General features: G+C 39.5%; 1 protein-coding gene across 1 annotated transcript in view; it reads left to right on the forward strand.

The window, feature by feature from the left end:
* Positions 1-18,881, forward strand: part of LOC132109928 (A disintegrin and metalloproteinase with thrombospondin motifs 7-like) — a 72,956-nt gene extending 54,075 nt beyond the window's left edge. The window contains 8 exon segments of the mRNA XM_059516396.1: positions 142-268; positions 397-610; positions 1,689-3,401; positions 3,860-4,012; positions 4,101-4,274; positions 7,454-7,519; positions 7,889-8,159; positions 18,221-18,881. Of these exon segments, the coding sequence (XP_059372379.1) occupies positions 142-268; positions 397-610; positions 1,689-3,401; positions 3,860-4,012; positions 4,101-4,274; positions 7,454-7,519; positions 7,889-8,159; positions 18,221-18,369 (2,867 nt within the window). The 3' untranslated portion in view covers positions 18,370-18,881.
* Positions 18,882-21,488: the final 2,607 nt, after the last annotated feature.

Here is a 21,488-nt window from a genome sequence, read left to right on the forward strand (position 1 = left end):
AGAAGGACAGGCTGTGGTACAGTTGTCAGCTCTCTCGGTTTAATTGCCTGAAGATTGCCAGATGTTGAATGCATACTTGTGTGCACTGGTAAAAGTGCATTTTTTGTAAACAGCTGTTCTTAAATGTTTTCCTTCTTTTAGGTGTACAGAGGCAAGTTGTGCATTGTGTGGAGAGAACATCTGGAATTGTTGAGGAACAATACTGTGATCCATCAACTAGGCCAGATGACAAGCAGACTAACTGCAATAAGGGGGCATGTCCTGCCATGTGAGTTTTACTGCTGGACAGTCATATACTTTACACACCCTTCAGCAGCAGTCCACTAGTTGACTTTTAAAGGCAATCATTAGAGCAATAAATGTGCAGTATATTCCTGTGATGTTTTGTGTCATCAGATGGTGGGTTGGAGAGTGGCAAAAGTGCTCATCTAGCTGTGGGGACACTGGGCTTAGTAAGAGAACAGTGCTGTGTATTCGGAGCCTAGGGCTGGATGAGCAACGAGCGCTTCAACCGGCTGAGTGTTATCACTTGCCTAAGCCTGAGTCAATTGTCCGTTGCAACACACATGTATCCTGTCCTGCTGACTGGACCACTGGAAGCTGGTCAGAGGTGAGAATATGTGATGAATATATATGATTATGATTCATATAGTTCATAAAGCATACAGAATGATCTGTGAAGAAAGGTTTACTGAGATTATAATTTATAAAGGTTATACTGTCTGTGCAGCCTTAGCATTTTAGCAGCACTAACAAAACATACTATAGTATTAATATGGGCCATGAATATGATAATCCTTGAGTTCCATTGTATATATCATTTTACCATGGTATAACCTGCTACTGTACACTGAAAAATTTTAAATGACAATATGATTTATTATAAGTGCATTTTTCTATCAGTCTAATCGAAAATCATGGTTTCTGGTTTGAATCCTCCATAGAAATTTTTTTTTTGAATATAGTGTTGATGTGCAGAACACTGCAGAAATTATTCTGTTTTTTCATTCTATTTGTATTTTTCTTTGCATATCACAACACAAACATTAAAGACTTAAAGATGTATTTATCTATAGTAAGTCAATTTTGACTAACAATGTTTTTAGTTTTATTTTAAGTGAATATTCTACTTTCATATTATAGCTAGTTTAGCTTTTGTTTATGGTGAAATTAAATGGTAAAAAGCCAATATATAGATCAACTTTATGTAACATTTTGGCTTATGTCTAAGGGAATGTATTGGTTATATTTATTTTTATACATTTCTGTATTAATGCTTTTGTCTTTCAGAGAATTAAATACTTTTAATATTAAAACAAATGTAATGTTTTAATGAAACCATAAATATAATTTAACGGTGGAAAGAAGGCTTTAACAATTTATTTATTTTTTAGCTTGTCCAAAGTATCTTTTTTTCAACAAAGATGCTATTGTACCACTATAGTACACTATTTGAAAAGAGAAAACATTCAACTTCACATTCATCTAATGCTGTCAATACTGCAAACAATATACACAATGATTATTCATTGCTTTCTCATAAGACAAACATCCGATTTTGCTTTATGGGACAACAATATACAAAACTGTTTTGATAACTCATTGCTATACAAAACAGTCTCATTTTTTAAATCATTGTGAGACACTTTTCTGACTTTGACAGCTCTTATGCACTGCTTCTTCCACAGTGTTCAGTGAGCTGTGGAGCTGGTTTCCAGACATGTGACGTGACCTGCAGCTGGAATACTGGTGTAGAATGTGATCCGAAAGCCAAACCTAATTCAACTATGCCATGCTATCTTCAGGACTGCCCCATAAACTTAGATACATTTGGCAACAACTGGTCAGGAAGTGGAGCATCCAGCAAAGAAGGTTTTAATGAGATAGAAGTTATAGCCCACTTCAGTACTACTAGAAATCAGCCCAGGGGCAATGCTGACCGCAATGACATTATAGAAGATGATTTCACACATTATAGTCATGTTGAAAAATCCACTGACAATTCTATTGTGAAAAATCTTCAAGTTGATGATTTTTATTATGACTATAATTTTATAAGGTTCCATGAGGATCTGTCGTATGACCTTGATAAAGCTGAAAATGATATGTTTGATAACTCAGGAATAAATCATGGAGACATTTTTCAGGCAGATGTTCCTATAACTACCTCATCGCCATCCACAATTGCGGACCAACACAGTACCACCACTATGCGCTCTGACAGCATTACAAACAAGGGTACTGAAGGTCATGAACTTCAAAAGAAAGATGTACTCGATGAAAATAATACTGAGCTATTTGCTGAGGACTATTTCCTCCCTGTAATTACAACAACTGAACCATCCTCTGCAGCAACCAAGTTATTTAGCACATGGAAGAACATTGAGATTGGCTTAAGTCAGGACACCAGTGTTACAAGGAACCCGCCATTAACTGCAGATGTGTTCACTCAGAACAAGGAGACATTATCATATGAAATTGTTCCAAACTTCTTTTTAACTCCTGAACCACATATACATTTGAACAGAAATTCAAATAACCATGACCATTACAAAGGCAACCAAAAAGACAAAACTAAAACGCCAATTACTGAAGATGAGAATGAAGAGGATTTTGGTGAAGGTGATCCTGAAGCTGAAAGTGAACCACACCATGGCAATCAAAATTATAAACCTCATTTAGATGATGTGTTTAAGTTTGAAACATATAAGAACAGACATGTTCATAATCCCACTACTCCATTACAATGGAGTACGGCCTCACCAACAGTCACACTGAGTGCAACTTCTCACCCGTTGGAGCTTCTCAGCAGTGCTACCAGTGATGACTTTGGAAAATATCAAGTTTTGACCGAACCAGCAATTTACACTAAGGCTAGTGAACCAAGGCTTACTGTAAGGAAGTCCACTACATCCTCAGATAGCATTTCTCAAGAGTATGTTCCTTCTCCAACTTCCTCTGTCCCATCCAAACATTACAGTAGCATGACCTCAACAGCTGGAACAATAGCTCTACCTCCTACAGAAATGGAAAGTGATTTTGAGGCCCCACTCTTCACTCCAACTAAGATTCCGGACACTACAACTGCAGCAAAGACTCAAAGTTGGTATTCTAGAGCCATTGCACCAACAAAGACTAATAGGCCTAGAATAGAGCCTTGGGGAACTCCGGTCCCCTTGCCTCACTGGACCGATATTGACAACAATAAGATTGTTGTTGCACGAATGCTGAGACCTGCTAGGGTGAATCACACTCGTTCTACTCTTACTGAGCAGCCATCTCAGGGCACTAGCAGTGAGGATTCAGTGCATTCTAACCCTCTGATGCCTACTGCGCTGGTCATGCCTTCCATTTCCCCATCAGCCTCCCCTGCACACTGGGAAAAAGGCAACTGGAGTGCTGTGAGTAGTTAATTATGCATTCCTCACATTCACTAGATATGAAACCAGCATGGGCTGAGAAACAGCAGTCGGCCCCAATGATAAAAGTCTTTGAATTATGCTGACACCAAAGCATCATATTTGAACACACACATAACTTTTAGGTAATGAAATTTGTTTCATGTTATTCTAGCAACAAAAATGGATATGAGGGATCACATGGCACAACTATCTGACCTTAAATCTGACTGTTTATGCGTGTGCACACATACACAAGATTTCATAAAATGGTAAATGTTATGTTTATAAGAATGTTGTTGAAACTCATAACCTCAAAATTTCAACCTAACTCTAAAATATGAATAGTTAGAGAGATTCTCCAGGAAAATGTCCTACTTGGATAAATCACTTTAAGTACTTTATGCACACATATTTGAATGTAAACAGTACTTTATACTGCAAATGATTTTGTATGATAGTGCTCAACAAGTTGTGGGCTTGGTGCCATCTGGAGGTCAGTCTCCTGCAGCACTGGTGATGAATATGACTGTGACTTAGCTACTAGGCCAGTGCCAGCACGTCGCTGCTACCTTCGACCCTGCTCCGCATGGAAAATTGGAGACTGGAGTAAAGTAAGCGTGCATACATGCAGCCAAACAAATTCATTTTTAATTAATAAAAAACTATGGAAGTTGCTAATCCTGATATATCATTTGGCAGTGTTCGAAGAATTGTGGTGTAGGAGTGAAGGTCCGAGAGATTCAGTGTTATGACACACGAGATCAGAGGTTACTGCGGCCATTTCATTGCCAGGCCACCTCCCCCAGACCTCCTGTTCGGATTCCCTGCAACATCCACAACTGTTTAGAGTGGTATACATCCTCTTGGGGGCAGGTAAGTAATTAAAAAATTGAGAGGCTGGTTAATTGATGTTTTATGCAAATGACATGTTTGTCTCAAATCCTCCAAAGTCAGTGCTATGTTTTAGTGATGGGAAGTTCGATTCTTTTCCGTGAACCGTTTCTTTCGGACGGTACGATTCAATAAACCGATTGAAAAAAACGGTTCAGCGGTTCTTTTACGCTCGATGTAATGACGTCATTGGAGGTGACGTAATGGCGTCACGTCTATCAAACATTCAAATATAAAGTCAGTAATCATAACTTTAGTCAGTTAAAAACCTAACCTAGCTCCTCGTTTCTCGAATCGGACGCGTCCGAAAGAAATGGTTTTCGGTTCAGTGTACTGATGATCCGAAAACCGATGCAACCGGTTCTTGACTCGAGAACGAGAATCGCTCTAACCGGCATGTGCTGCAGTTCAGTATCATCAGCTGCTCTACTCGTGTTCATGTTCTGTTTACTACAAACTCAATTTGCGAATGTGTCATCATTAACTATAAAGACTATGTTTAATAGGAATAAGGGATGATTTATGAAATATCTGTACTGTATACTGTATGTCTTAATTATTGTCCAACTTCCCTGAAAACCCCTTTGGCCTATAAATGATCTACAATATACAGATTAGAAACATTCATCTTAAAAAAAAAAAGGAAAATAAAATATAGTTATTTTCACACTTTCTGATGTTTAACAAAATACTTAAAAAATTACACGCATGTGCAGTATCATCAGTTCATCGGTTCTTAAATCGGACGCGTCCGAAAGAAACTGTTTTCGGTTCAGTGTACTGGTGATCCGAAAACCGATGCAACCGGTTCTTGACTCGAGAACGAGAATCAGCTCATCGGTTCTCAAATCGGACGCGTCCGATAGAAATGATCCTCAGTTCAGTGTACTGGTGATCCGAAAACCGATGCAACCGGTTTTTGACTCGAGAACGAGACCTGCTCCAGCAGTGGGCGTATTTGTTCGTCATCTGGCTCGGCTCGGTGTTCATCTTCAGTTCGGTCTTCACAGCAGTTCAGTCAGTGTACTGTTTGAGTACATGAATTACTCCGGGATATTGGTTTATTCTGACTCAGGGGGAGTGTCAGTCATGTTAAAAAAGTTAACAGCTTAAGTAATTTGTGGATTAATGTGTATTGGAGACGCGAACAGTATCAAACGATTCAGTTCGATTTGGTGAACTGGTTCAACCGGTTTACTAAGAAGAACCGGTTAAATAGAACGATTCGTTCATGAATCGGACATCACTACTATGTTTGTTGAAGATTATCAATTAATTTTCTAAGCTTTTCGGTTATAAAGTTAACTTGTCAAAGTCTGAAGCTCGCTCCCTTTCAGTGGCCCTAACAAGGTATAAGATACCTTGGTATTCTCTTCCCTCAGAAACATAAAGATTTAGTAAGAGTGAATTTAGAAGCATTACTACAGCATTTTTTAAAACAATGTAGGGAGATAGTCATCACTAAATTTGTCTCTTTGGGGTAATGTGAATGTTTTTAAAATGAACTGCCTTCGAAAATTAATGATTTACTTCAGTCAATCCCAGTAGAGATTCCTCTGCAATATTTTAAACAGTTTGATAAGTTAACCAAAGTCATTTCTTTGGAATAATACATGCCCATGGTTGCATATGACTAAGTTGCAACAGCCAGTTGACAATTGGGGCTTCTCAAACATTTGTTTTATTATTATGCCTTCAGCCTGAGACATTTGGCTCATTGGTCCCTCCCATCCAAGAGGGCCCTAACTTGGTTTAATGTTGAACAAGCTATCTTACCTCCCCTTCCACTAATACAGTGCCTGTCCATTAAACTACCTAAAAAGTGCAGAATCTCCAATCAATCTGGAAAGGGAATGGCAAAATCATTTTAGTTTAACACCTACTTGAACACAGCCTCAAGTATTTGGTTGAATCTTAAATTGTGTATCTGAAATTAAACTTTTCTCTGGAAGGAATGGATAGAGAAGGGTAGTTTGAAGTTTGGGGATGTTTATAACAATTGACACTTTGAAATTGTCCAACCAATTAACCCAAACCTTTGGCCTTAAAAAAAATATACATTTTTTGGAGATATTTACAGTTTAGACATCTATTATGTGGGATTTTTAGGACAAGTAGCCGAGCTACAGAAGATGTTTTGTCTATAGTTCTAACAACTTAAGGAAGAGGACATTTTCAACTGAGGTTTCAGTATATTTCAGATGGTTATTGGACAAGGTAGGGTGTAGTTTCCATTTTGCACTTAAAATGGTCTGGAGTAAGAATTTTTTAATTGTACATTTAGTGATAAACATTAGATTAAAATCTGTCAAAATTGTAAAGTAATGTCAAGATTTAAACAATTCAAAATATGAAATTGTTTTTTTTTTTTTTGGACCACGAGCAAACTTTTCAGACTTGGTCTGAAGGAATATGCTGAATGTTGGGGACGTGAGAGTGAAGATCTGATGCATGCTCTGTGGTCCTGTTCTAAAATACAGGAATTTTGGTTTAAGGTTCATAACTATATTCAATATGTGTCAGGATGCTGCTTTTCATTTTGTTCAAGTTTTTACTGTATGTCTTTTATTACCTGTTGATGTTGAGATGACCAAGTGGATTTAAATAAGTATTATGATATAAAGAGATGATGGTCAGTAGGTTCACCATCTTTCCAAGAATACGTAACAGAATTGGGGATGGTGGCAGCGTGTGGAAAAATGTTGTACAGATTACTTGGAAAAAATAGACGTTTACGAGAGAAGGTGGGGTAGATATTGTGTTTGGTATTTCTTGAGAATTCTGAGTAAAGTCCTTGAGTTGAGACCAGTGTAAGAATGTAAATAATTTATTGTGCTTTCTTTTTCTTTTCATTTTAAGTTTATTTCATTTATTTGTGTTATTGGATCTATGATAGCAATCTACATATAATTGTACCTTACACGTTGTCTGGGTAGGGGAAAGGGTTAAAAAATGTTTAATTATTTGTTAATTGAATGTATTGTTTGCCCACTGAAGAAAATAAAAAGTATGAATCATGAAAAAATATATATAATAATAAAAATAGAAATAATACAAATTCAGAGGCTGGTTTTCACTCTTCCCTCCTCAGCTCTTTGTGTCTGTTTCTTGGTTTTCACAATACTCTCTTCATCTTTGTGTCTAACATCATATGTGCCCAGTGTTCAGAGCTGTGTGGAGGTGGGAAGCAGCAGAGGCTGGTCACCTGCCCTGAAACTGAGAAATGTGTTTTTTTATAATTCATTATGCATTCATGATAATGCCTCAAGAATACCCTTATAATGTATTATAATATTATAATATAATATATATATTTTTTTGTGTCACCAAGGCAAAAATTACAACTCAAGGTAACTCCAGTGACACTATCACTGTGGCTTTCTCTGGTTCTGAACATTGCAAGCATGCATTACAAGTTTTGCTTGGAAGACATGCAATGGATTGCAATATTTAGAGATTCATTCTGATTTATGAAAATAAGTGCATGTAATCATATCTACTAAACATTGAAAAAATACTGATAAAATATATAGATTAAAAAAAATGTAGGATATGATTCCTTTAAAGACAGTTATCAGTTGTCATGGGTTGTTGAGCAGAGCTGTCTGATGGAAGATAATTAAAGGACAGTTGGCCCAAAATGGATGAATTGGAGAAACTGTAATGGGTGTTTAACATGCTTGTCATCTATTGTTTGTTGGTAGTGCTCAGTATCCTGTGGAGGAGGTGTTCAGCACAGACTGGTCAAATGTGTCAACACTGAGGCCGAGCTTGAGGATGAAAATGGACATGTAGATTGTGATCATGAACCTCGACCAAAGAACACAAAGAAGTGTAACATTCATGACTGTGACAGCACCCCCTCTGGTGAGTGGAGCTTTGTGAGCTAGAGACCGTGAATTCATATGAATTGAGATTCCCTTTTAAACTGACCTTGAAATGACGTAGAATTCAAATGTGAATTTAAGGTAGTAGAATTAAAGTGAAATTGAAATGTAAAGAACTTCAGGGGGCAATTGTTTTTTTTTAATTACTTAAATGAGCTGATATTTTATCATTTGTTATTTGATATTAATAAGAATGTATAAAGTGGAAGTTAAATAAGAAAATTTTATTTTCTTGTAAAATCTGTGTAAAATCTGTGTGGACCAGACAGAATTGGATAACTTGAATAATGGCATTTGTTGAAAATGCCACAGAGCCACAGTGTTTCCAGTCTTTAAGGAAATAAGCTTATGAATATCTTAGGTACAGTTGTATTTTATCTTTTGTCCGTTATTATTGCATATAATTCTACACTGAAATAGTTTTTTTTTATTTTTTTATTACACTTCATCCTTGAGCTGCCATAGCCAAAAGGGATGACATTTCTAAGCAATCATACTGAGAGAGGGAGAAAAATCTACTTTTCTTTGGGTTTGCTATTGAAAGCTCCATAAAGTGCAGCACATTTAGATTGGTTTGGCTTGATTATTGCTGGTTGCTTAGGACTGTGCCATTTACGGACCCCTGAATCCTCCTTCATTGCTGCTCTTTTGTCATGAGTCACTGGGGATAGAAGAAACCTGTGTGCGCAGTCCAACCAGACAGTGATTATTCTGATATATAAAGAGAACAACACGTACAGATTTTATCTGAAACAAGAGTTTCACATGAACCAGAGTTGCATTCTCAGGCAAATAAATGATAAAAAAAGAATCTTTGCTCAAATGCCATTTTTTTATGTTGACTTTAGAGCTAAGAGAACTGACTTTAAACCTTCAAATATTGAGTTTTTAGTCAAATTTACAAGAATCTTATATTATTCAAATATTGTCCTTAACTCGAAGCTCACAGATTGCAGTTATCACCAAACTGGACAATTTCAAGCAAGAAAATGCCCCCTTCCTTAACCTTTACTCCTTCATATTCCTGGGAAGAATTCCAGTCAAACACAGCTCACCTGGCTCAAAGATTTTAATTACCATCAACATCACTTTGAAATGTACCGCCAGGCCTGTCGTGTTAGTCCAGAGAAAATTGCTTTAGTTCAGTGTGCCAATTAAAATGTGATTCGTGATGAGCGGTTTAGTGGTGCATGTTTAATTTCTTACTTTTAGAAAGAAATTATCAAGGAAATCCACCCACTTTTGATTAGTTTTGGGAAAATGTTTGCTGATAATTATTTCACTTCAGTGGAGGTCACTAAAAAGAGACTTTATTTATTAGCTGGGGTGCAATGGCTTTATTTCAAAAAAATAATTATGCCATTATGTTATGTGAAATCATTTTCTAGATGAAAAAACTCAACTTTTGATATATTATTCATTTTAATCCATACAGACTTTTCAGAGTTTAAGGTGATGTTCCGTGCCAGACTTGGAATTTTGCAATTCAGGGAAGAATTTCATAATTTGTCCAGTTTTGAGGCAGTAACCTTTTCTAAGATGCTATTCTCTAGATGATCTCCTTTATTAACAGCACATTGTTTCAGTGTGTTTGTTGATGTTGGAATTTGAATTAATCAGCTACTCGATTAACTGCCAAAAACCTGGTTCTTTTGGCTCAGATTGTCATAGTGTCAGCTGGAGGGTCTCACAGTCTTTTGTGATACTAAGGGGAAGTTTCACTGATTTTCTATCCTGGGTGCCTTTAAGAATTACTTTACTGGTGTGGACTTCCCCACTCTAGATTTATAAATCATGGCATCCCAAAGGGCTATTAATAGTATTGGTATATATATATATATATTGGTATAAAGCCATTGGTGTGTGTGTATATATATATATATATATATATATATATATATATATATATATATATATATATATACCAATGGCTTTATACCAATATATATATATATATATATATATATATATAATTTTTTTTTTTGCCTAAGATAACTTCTTTTGGTGAGGCACACTGCAGCTCAGAGCCCCTCACTCCTGACAGTGTTTTGGATGTCAAGAGAGGTCTTGCATATCTGTTTGGAATTAATTATTTTGGCATTGTCCAAATAGATCACAAGTGGATTTGCATGCCATTTCAACTAAAGCCAGCTGTTACCTACTTGCACATTTTATTGCAGCTGTATAACAAGTTAACCCTGTGTTGCTGTACATCTTAAAGTATTGTTAACATACTGTATGTAGTAATCTGTATGGAAAACAAACCAGAGGTCTCAAAGGCTTAATTGAGTTTCCCATTTTTTTCTTTTTCCCACAACTTCTCAGCAAAAAAAAAATATATATAATAAATGAGACTATTGTTTTTGTATTGAATATACAGCTCTAAAATTAATGTGGAAAACATGATTCAGAGTGTTTGTTCCTGGAAGAATTTTAAAGGGAAAGGTTGAGTTCGTGCTGAAATCTACGATGTTTGGTTTCTGTAAAAACCCGTTGCATAAAGTGGGAAAAATAAGTGACTTTAAAGAGATCTTGTGTTTTTTTAGATCCTATAGGTTGTTCTGTCAAGCATTTTAACACCCCAAAAATTACATCACTTTTATGGTGATAGGACAAGCAACAGCCAGACAAAAAGAAAACGTTTCAGCTGCAGAACATATTATTAATGTTTTGATGGAAGATTGCAAAGGCATGCATATTTTCCTTTGGAATAACCTACTATATTTAATAACATTTAGGAACTTGTTTTTAAGTAAATAAGCCAATTATTATTTAATGTTAAACGGTTAGTTCACCAAAAATTTTAATTATGTCATTAATTAATCACCCTCATGTCATTCCAAACCTGTGAGACCTCAGTTTATCTTCGGAACACAGTTTAAGATATTTAAGATTTAGTCCGAGAGCTCTCAGTCCCTCCATTGAAACTGTGTGAACGGTCTACTGTCCATGTCCAGAAAGGTAAGAAAAACATCATCAAAGTAGTCCATGTGACATCAGAGGGTCAGTTTGAATTTGTTGAAGCATCAAAAATACATTTTCGTCCAAAAATAAAAAAAATTAAAACTTTATTCGGCATTGTCTTCTCTTCCAGGTGTGAGTGCATTCACAACACTGCAGTGATGCTGTTGACATACAATGCTGCTGATGTGTTATCTTTGTTATTGGGCGCACAAGAAAACACGTCAGCAGCGTCTAGCAGCACTCACAACAGACCCGGGAAGAGAAATCAATGCTGAATATATGTGATTCTGATTTATGCCACATATATAATCTTAACTCTCCCCCAAAGCAGAATTGCATCAGCATTCAGTAGTTTGGGAGCACAGAGGAAAAAAAGGCACACAACAGCTGTTACCTACAGTGCCCCTAAGGGGACATGGTCGGTTCACTTAGTTTTGTTGTGGCCACGACATAATAACTCATGGGAACGTGATAATATGTCATGGTCACGAGATATTAATTTGTTTAATGCATAAACAAACCTTCATGACCATAGCAACCAGGGATTATCAGAGATTTATTCATTACTATCTTATTTTGAATTAAGAAATTATTATATTATTTATTATATTTATCATTTTAAATGAAAACACAACATGCTCATTTATCATCATACATGGGGATAAATACAATCATAGTCAAAACTTTATTGGCATAATTGCATAAAGGTACTGTACCCAGTGGAAAAACCCCCAAAAGTGAACCGTACCAAACCTTACCATGTCGTACCATGCAGTGGAAAAGCGCCATAAGGACACCCTAATTACCTTTTTCAGAGCAGTCATCAAATCATTTTTAGCTGCCTTGTGTTTTGAGGTTTTTTTTTTTAGCCACATCAAGTGTAGCCAGATCTCACTGCCTGGTTGGCATTTGCATCATCACAGCAGCAAACTCTAACTATACATTTGCATATATTTATGAGGCTAGGCTGTACGCCCAGTGAGACTGCAATTTAATCAATCAAGATCCTTGCTGTAACATGTAAAAGTGACTCATAAAATGAAATGTCATTAGGCCCTAATTCATCCTCTTTTTGTAATAAAACATCAGTTCTTTTTAGTTAATGGTCAGTCCATTAATTCTTTATTTTTTTCTTTATTTTCATTTTATTTTTTTGTTGCTGCTTGTTGGTTTGGTCTGTAGCCTTATTTGGCACTCTCATTTATTGTCAATGTGGTAAGTGTGCGGTGAATCACACATAACCTGTGACTGAATGAACTTTGAATGACAGGGTCATGGTGCAGACTGTGCACCATGTGAAGTGTTGTGGGCTTAAACTTTCTTTGAGCTGACAGGACATGACAGCTTTCACAGGCTGGTAATGAGTGTCCGTGAGCACAGAAAAAGCAAAAACTAGGACATGTAGTAAGAATGCTTTGCAGGTAACTATTTATGAACTATATGTGAGATACAAAATATGCACTGCATTATATACTCAGTGTCTTACGGGCAGAAAACGATTGGATGCTTGTAATAAATGTTCTTTTCTATGGCAACTGGTGATTTCTGTAACATTCTGAAAAACGAAAGCTCTGTATAACTGCTTTCTTATTCCAAGTGTACACTGAAAAAAGTTGGTGTAGAAACAGTATGGTAACATTATACATTATACCCTCATTATTATGCATTATGAGGCTATTCTTAATGCATTATAATGCATGCATAATGCTTTATAAACAACCTTATAATATGTTGTATCATCTGATAAATAATCATTAATAAAGGCGTTCTGAAGCGAAGCGATGTGTTTGGGTAAGAATAATATCCATATTTAAAACTTTATAAACCTTAATCTCTAGCTTCTGTTAACTGGCGTAAACATGTTCATGAGAGAGTGGCATCCAGTGAATGACGTAGGACATTATTACTATTCAATTTTTTAGTAAACTATCTCTTTAATAAAAGTGGTTAGCTAATGTTAAAGGGGTCATATGATGCGATTTAAAAGTTTCCTTTCTCTTTGGAGTGTTACCAGCTCTTGGTGCATAAAGAAGATCTGTAAAGTTGCAAAGACTAAAGTCTCAAATCCAAAGAGATATTCTTGATAAAAGTAAAGACTCGTCCACGCTCCCCTTAAACGGCTCATTCTAACACGCCCCCACATGTCTACGTCACTATGTGGGAAGATTTGCATAACGCTGCCCAAATGTTCATGCAAAGAAAGAAGGCATACCTTTTATTCTCGCTGTAATGTTGTTATTGTCACGTTCGGTGTTACAGCAAACACGGAGAGGGAACCAATTGCAGGTAAGTCATTTATTAAAGGGAAATCCAAAGGGGTAAACAGTCCAGGCAGGGTCAAAACAAGAATATCCAAACATACATAAACAAACAAGACGCGAAGACAAGGCAAGGCAAGAAGCGACGGACATGAATAAACTTTCAACATTAAACAAGGACTCCGTAACACAGACTCAGACAGACCGGGTATAAATACACAAAAGGATAATGGGGAAACAGGAGACAGGTGGGGAACAATCAATTAACTAAACGAGGAGGAAGGTGACCAAATAAGGAGACAGGAAGTGATATGATAAACACCGTGGGAACTGAGGACACCTAGTGGAAACCCAGGGAACACAACCCAGACACTGTGACAGTACCCCCCCTCTACGGAGCGGCTCCCAGACGCTCCAAGACAGACACAAAACAGAGACCAGGAGGGAGGCGGACAGGTGGAGGCTCAGGGGGAGGGACGGAGGGCCAGAAAAGAAAAACATGGGGGACAGGCACCAGAAAGTAAACACAAAACAGGAAGACCAGGAGGGAGGAGGACCGGATGAGGTTCAGGGGGAGGGACAGAGGGCCAGACTAACAGAAAGGAACAGGGACAGAAATTAACACAAAAACAAAAGGAAAAAACATGAAGCCCCCCAGGGCGGAGCAGAAGACCACCACACCCTTGTGGTCAAGGCCAGAGTCCTACAGGGCGGAGCGGAAGACCACCACAACCGTGTAGTCAGGGAAAGCGCCCCCCAGGGCGGAGCAGAAGACCACCACGTCCGTGTGGTCAGAGCGGAAGCCCCCCAGGGCGGAGCAGAGGACCACCACGTCCGCGTGGTCAGGACGGAAGCCCCCCAGGGCGGAGCAGAAGACCACCACAACAGTGGGGTCAAGGCGGAAGTCCCCCAGGGCGGAGCAGAAAACCACCACAGCCATGTGGTCAGGACGAGAGGCCCCCAAGGCGGAGCAGAAGACCACCACAACCGTGTGGTCAGGACGGAAGCCCCCCAGGGCGGAGCCGAAGACCACCACGTCCTTGTGGATGAAGTCAGAGTCCTCCAGGACGGAGCGGAAGACCCCCACAACCGTGTGGTCAGGGCGGAAGGCCCCCAGGGCGGAGCAGAAGACCACCACAGCCATGTGGTCAGGACCAGAGCCCCCCAAGGCGGAGCAGACCTCCGTGCGGCTGGACCAACGGGATGACGAAACTCTGGTAATCCCCTGGTGTCCTTACTGGATTCCAGAAGATTGGTGCTGGCCTGACACTGCTCATGAAGATCATTGGTGACTTGTATTTGCTCATGAAGATCAATGGTGACTTGCCTTTGTTCATGAAGATCACCGGTGACTTGACTCAGTCCTTGAAGATCACCGGTGACTTGACTCAGTCCTTGAAGATCACCGGTGACTTGACTCAGTCCTTGAAGATCACCGGTGACTTGACTCAGTCCTTGAAGATCCCCGGTGACCAGCCTAGTCTCTGGAGGATCAGCGGTGACTAGCCCTGACTCTGGAGGATCAGCGGTGACTAGCCCTGACTCTGGAGGATCAGCGGTGACTAGCCCTGACTCTGGAGGATCAGCGGTGACTAGCCCTGACTCTGGAGGATCAGCGGTGACTAGCCCTGACTCTGGAGGATCAGCGGTGACTAGCCCTGACTCTGGAGGATCAGCGGTGACTAGCCCTGACTCTGGAGAGTTCACTGGCACCTGACTCGACTCTGGAGAGTTCACTGGCACCTGACTCGACTCTGGAGAGTTCACTGGCACCTGACTCGACTCTGGAGAGTTCACTGGCACCTGACTCGACTCTGGAGAGTTCACTGGCACCTGACTCGACTCTGGAGAGTTCACTGGCACCTGACTCGACTCCGGAGAGTTCACTGGCACCTGACTCGACTCCGGAGGGTCAACTGGAACCTGACTAGACTCTGGAGGGTCAACTGAGACTCTCATCCTGTGCAGCGGCGCTGGGCAAGCAGCCATCTTGGGCCATGACTCTGGACAGGCGGCCCTCTTGTACTGTGGTGCTGGGCTGGCGGCCATCTTGTACTGTGGCGCTGGACCGGTGGCCAATTTGGGCATTGGCGCTGGGCTAGCGGCCATCTTGTGCTGTGGCGCTGGACTGACGGCCATCTTGTGCTGTGGCGCTAGGCTGACGGCCATCTTGGGCTGTGGCGCTGAACCGGTGGCCAATTTGGGCATTGGCGCTGGGCTGGCGGCCACCTTGTACTGTGGTGCTGGACCGGTGGCCAATCTGGGCATTGGCGCTGGGTTAGCGGCCATCTTGTGCTGTGGCGCTGGACTGACGGCCATCTTGTGCTGTGGCGCTAGGCTGACGGCCATCTTGTGCTGTGGCGCTGAACCGGTGGCCAATTTGGGCATTGGTCCTGGGCTGGCGGCCATCCTGGGCTGTGGCGCTGGAACGGTGGCCAATTTGGGCATTGGCGATGGGTTAGCGGCCATCTTGTGCTGTGGCGCTTGGCTGGTAGCCATCCTGGGCAGTGGTGCTGGACTGGCGGCCATCTTGGGTTGTGGCGCTTGGCTGGTAGCCATCCTGGGCAGGGGTGCTGGACTGGCGGCCATCTTGGGTTGTGGCGCTTGGCTGGTTGCCATCCTGGGCAGTGGTGCTGGGCTGACGACCACCCCGCCGGAAGAGACAGAAGTGGCTGGGGCATCCCACCGAAGCCGATGCTGCAGGTAGCGCACGAATTCCCAGAATTCCAGACACTGGATCATCCAGCCCGCCATTGAAATAGTCCTTGAGGGCCGCATCGTTGTAGCCCATGCCCTCGGCCAGGGACCAGAACACCTGAGCCAGGGCACCCACTTCATTGCCCTCTTGGCGGAGGGCGATCAACCGAAGGTACTTGGTTCGCCGCTCCGCCATCTTGGCCGGGGAACGGAAAAATTACATACCGCTGGTTCCTAGCGTGACGGAGTCCTTCTGTCATGTTCGGTGTTACAGCAAACACGGAGAGGGAACCAATTGCAGGTAAGTCATTTATTAAAGGGAAATCCAAATGGGTAAACAGTCCAGGCAGGGTCAAAACCAGAATATCCAAACATACATAAACAAGACGCGAAGACAAGGCAAGGCAAGAAGCGACGGACATGAATAAACTTTCAACATTAAACAAGGACTCCGTGACACAGACTCAGACAGACCGGGTATAAATACACAAAAGGATAATGGGGAAACAGGAGACAGGTGGGGAACAATCAATTAACTAAACAAGGAGGAAGGTGACCAAATAAGGAGACAGGAAGTGATAATATGATAAACACCGTGTGAACTGAGGACACCTAGTGGAAACCCAGGGAACACAACCCAGACACTGTGACAGTTATTGCCGCCCCCATGTCGTATAGAGAGTGTGTATTTCACTGTGAAAGCGAAACTACCTTGTTTGGCCTTCCAAAAGAGGACGCGACTAGAAATCATGTTTATATCACATTTATAATGGGTTTTATGTTCATGTCTCATCGCTCCGGCCAGACAGGGCATCACAGTATGTTAAGAGGCGTAACATTTCCGTCACACGCTTGAGGTATTCGGCCAATCACAATGCACTGGATAGCTGGCCAATCAGAGAACACCTCATTTTTCAGACCGATGAGCTTTGTAAAAATCGTTGCATTTCAGAAGGTGGGACATAGAAGAGAAACAATAATGTACAGTATGTGGAAAATAATGTGTTTTTTTAACCTTAAACTGCATAAACACATTTCATTACACCAAATAATGTTCACTTTAGCAACATCATTTGACCCATTTAACAAATGGAACCTTATTGTAAATTGTTATAAACTTAACTTTTGTTCGTTTATTTAAAGCATTCAAAGACCGCTTATAAATATAAATACTTATGACATAAAAAATCCATTGTGTGCATAGGAACAAGATTTCAGTGTTTTGTAAGAAGTCTGTGTTATACATGAGGCTTTTGGAGACAGAGATTTTTGATAAAGTAGAAAAGTAATTGAGACGTGTCACACAACGTCACTTCTCTCACTATGTGCCTGTGAACAGAAGGAAAGGAAGGAAAGGGTGTGCTGGGGATTTGGGGAAGTGGGTGCAGCATGTGATCCCACTGCAGCTGGGGCCCCTGACCCCACTGATATCAACACACTGTGTGATCTAGCAGCATGAGGAGACGGTGTTGTGCTAAGATGTGAAAGACTCCTTCTGTTAGAGGCCTATCCAGTGGAAATACCCTGAAAATTCATTTAGTAGGACTGTCTGTAACACTTTGCTTCTGTAAACTTGTGTTGTAAAGCCTTCTGTGTTTATGGTCTTTGCTCTACATGCTTTTGGTCTTATAACCATTTCAACAAGGCTATTTATATATATACTTTGTTTTATTACCTTGCCATTAAATAATAGAATTTTTTTAATGTTGCCGTGAATGTTTCTAATACAACAGCTGAGAGAGTGATAGCAAATTTGACATCTTTCTCCCCCCTAAGTGGATGACTTCCACTTCTGAGAACACTGGAAATGTAAAAAGGATCCTTATGTTTTGTTGTGCAGCCATTATAATTTGAGTTTAATTTCATAAATGTTCTTTGGTATATAATTAGTCAGCTTGATTTTATTTCAGGTATTCACAGCATCAGAGGTGTGTGTTTTGTTTTTTTGTTGTTGTTGTTGTTTTTTTTTTGCCCATCTTGAGGTGTCTGTGTTGCTGTATTGTGTTGCCTGGCTTGAGGACAAATGTGTGAATGCACTAGTGCATGTATCTCACACAGGTGGTGAGGCAGGCTCGCCCCTCTAGAGCTGTCCTAACTGCAGGTTGTTTTCTGTGTCTTTCAGGTCAGCTGTGTTACCGGAACCATTTGACATTACGCTTCTGTCAGACTCTACAATGGCTCGGCCGATGTCAAGTGCCTTCGGTCCGCGCAAAGTGCTGCAAGACCTGCAGGCTGCCATCACAGGCCGGTGATCACACTGCAAGTCGCTGAGATACAGAGGGATATCAGAATGACTGTTGTAAGCCAGGGAACACAAGATTATGACACACAAATATTCTTAGCAGATATGGACCAATCCATTGTTGGACAGACTTTCATCTGGTCTGGTCAAGCTGTTGCCATTAACCTACAGTTCATCAGGGAGCTTCTCTGTCCTTACATCCTTTAACACATACAGTAAGCAGTGCTTATTTCCACTCATCATCTCAGATAAGTGGTAGTAATGCAGAGCGGACCATCTTGCCATCTCACTATAGAGTGATGCAGGAATGATGTCATTGTAGCATGTATAGTTAGCATTTTAGCTCTTCCGTCTCAGTCAGTGGGTTTATTGCATGGGTTTTTGGTTAAATGCCTAAAATAAGTTTTGTGGTTAACAAGCTCATGATGTTTTCATTCTGTGGAATAACATGCATCAGTAAACCCCCTTGTCATTTTATTTTTCTCGTCTTAAAAACGATGGTTGCTAACAGGAGGCTAAATGGGACTACACAGGTTGTAAATTAAATCTCATGTACTCACTAATTCGCTTTGACAGCATTGTTGTGTTTATAATCACGCTCTTGCAAACTATTGTTATGCAAACAATCAGGGAAAAGGTTTTTTTTTTTTTTATAATTTTTTAAAGAGTTGTCAGAAGCTCAGTGGTGGTGACCTTTAAGTCATGCAACTGTTGATGATTGTATTTAAGCTTCAAAATGCATCATGTGAAGAGTATCATGATGAACAAAATGTTTAAAGGAGTCATATGATGTAGAACATTTTGTGTATTTGGTGTAATGAAATGTGTTTATGGTATAAAATAAAATAAAAAAAAACACTAAAAAAACCCTACATTATTGTTTCTCCTCTATGCCCCGCTTTTCTAAAACGCGTTGTTTTTTACAAAGTTCTGATTACAAAGTGTTCTGATTAACCAGCTATCCAGTGCATTGTGATTGGCCAAATGTCTGAAGCGTGTGACGGAAATGTTACGCCCCTTGCCATACTGTGGTGCTACAACAGAAAAATAATAAAACTCATTACAAACGAGACGTTTGTTGCATCCAGTGGGGACATGATTACAGATTATAATGACTTATACTGTGTTTTTACTTGTTGCGTTACATTGAGCCACATAAACATAAAACCATGTCTGCATTTGTGATCTGAAAAATGACAAACAACAAGCTCTACTCTACACTGCTCAAAACTTGCGTTTGAATCATCAGTGGCAAATCCTTTAAAAATGTAAACCTACTTACAGACTGTGAGCCAGAAACGGCGGCACTGTATTCTACTCTCCCAGGATCAGGAATCAGTCCTCCATAAAATGCGCTGCACACATCTGAATATTTGGGTTTAACTGTTCTGGATCAGTGTTGTAAATCCAACCTAACCACTGATTTCTAGCTGTTTCCTCTTTTGGAAGACCAAACAAAGTATTTGTTTTACAATGAAACTGGCGGCAACAACAATACTACAGCGAGAATCAAAGTTACACCTACTTTCTTTGCCTGAACATCTGGGCGGTGTTGTGTAAATATTCCCACATCGTGACGTAGATGTGGTGACGTGTTTAAAAAAGGCATTTTTAGAATATCTATTTTTAGAATATCTCTTTAGGTTTGAGACTTTAGTCTTTGCTACTTTAGAGATCGTATCTATTCACAAACAGCTTGTAACACTCCAAAGAGAAAGGAAAACTTGAAATTGCATCATATGACCCCTTTAAGAATCAAACTTTTATTGGTCACAGAGTTTATTTTCTACAATAATCCAATAAATCCTACAAAAGCTTTTTTGTAAAGGGAACCAGGGTGATGCTGATTTCCAGGTTGGCTTATAAATATACATCATAACTGCAGTAACTACTATAGTAATTAAATTTTCTTTTATGATTAGCTGTTGATGGAAAATCATATCTTTAAACCAGGAATTTAGGACTGCATTTCCATTTTGTATTAATTTTAATAATTAATAACAAATCTAGAGCGCAATTCCACATAATTGCAAGTTTGCAGATGTTTTTATTTATTGAAGCTGATGGCAGATCAGATGTAAAACCATTAATGAAGTATCTGGTGCTGCAACATAAACTGGTGCTAAAGGTAGCAAGCGCTAAGCTCCTCACTCAGTCTAATGTTAGCTGGTACTTGAATTCTACACACATTATTTATACCTTAATTTTACATGTCTGTAAAATTAATCTCTTTGGATTAATAAATATATACACAGAATAACAGTTCAGTATCCCACTTTTCAAAATGTATACAACATACTGTAGAATAGCTTAAGGTCTGCTTTCACAACATATATAAAGGATTTCTTTTTAATGCAGTCATTAACTGTTACCAACAACAGAGACATCAGTTTAAAGAAAAACTGTCAAGATGTTTGCAGGTACATGTAATATATTAAACTAATTCATTTTGTTGTTTCTGACCTTTTATAATAAGACCACTAACTGTGCATTCAGTCTTAAGATGCGGTCTCATCTGCAACATTACGATTAAGTTTTGTGAGAAAAAAAAGGTCTATTGTCAATAGTGTATGAAGCTCAGTTCACACAGAAGTCAAACCAAGCAGTTTTATGTAGGTCAACATGTGAATTTGCGTGGTTGACTTGAACAAGTTACAAAATCTACATGGGAAGTCTTACACTCAAGCAAAAAAAATCCTGATCATGTGGAATCCTATTGAAATGGCTGGATTTCACCCACAAAAAATTAAATAATTGCTAAATCAAAGAAAATGTGAAGACAACTTTAAGATGCAGTCATTAATGATATTTCAGTGAAATTTCAAAGGCAAAAAATGTCCATTTTCTATTGTCAATTGTCAGCTTTCTCTTGCCAAACTCCAGATTGTGCAGATTCCTATTTGAATGACTGCATATATCACCCTTGAAAATTAGCCAAATAGTTTTACATCTGTGATCGCACCTTGAGTTGTATAAACTGTGCTGCGTTTTCTAACTCCATTATACATTTTGATTTGCTTAATCACATTTCAGGTATCATTTCTTGATTTTATGTGAATAAATGGATTCTCTGGAAAACAAAACCAGTAGCACATTTGCATTTAATATAACATCTCTGCATGACACTTACTTTACTTCCATCACTTGT

The sequence above is a fragment of the Carassius carassius genome, chromosome 2 (genome assembly GCF_963082965.1).
Source record: "Carassius carassius chromosome 2, fCarCar2.1, whole genome shotgun sequence".
Taxonomy (NCBI): domain Eukaryota; kingdom Metazoa; phylum Chordata; class Actinopteri; order Cypriniformes; family Cyprinidae; genus Carassius; species Carassius carassius.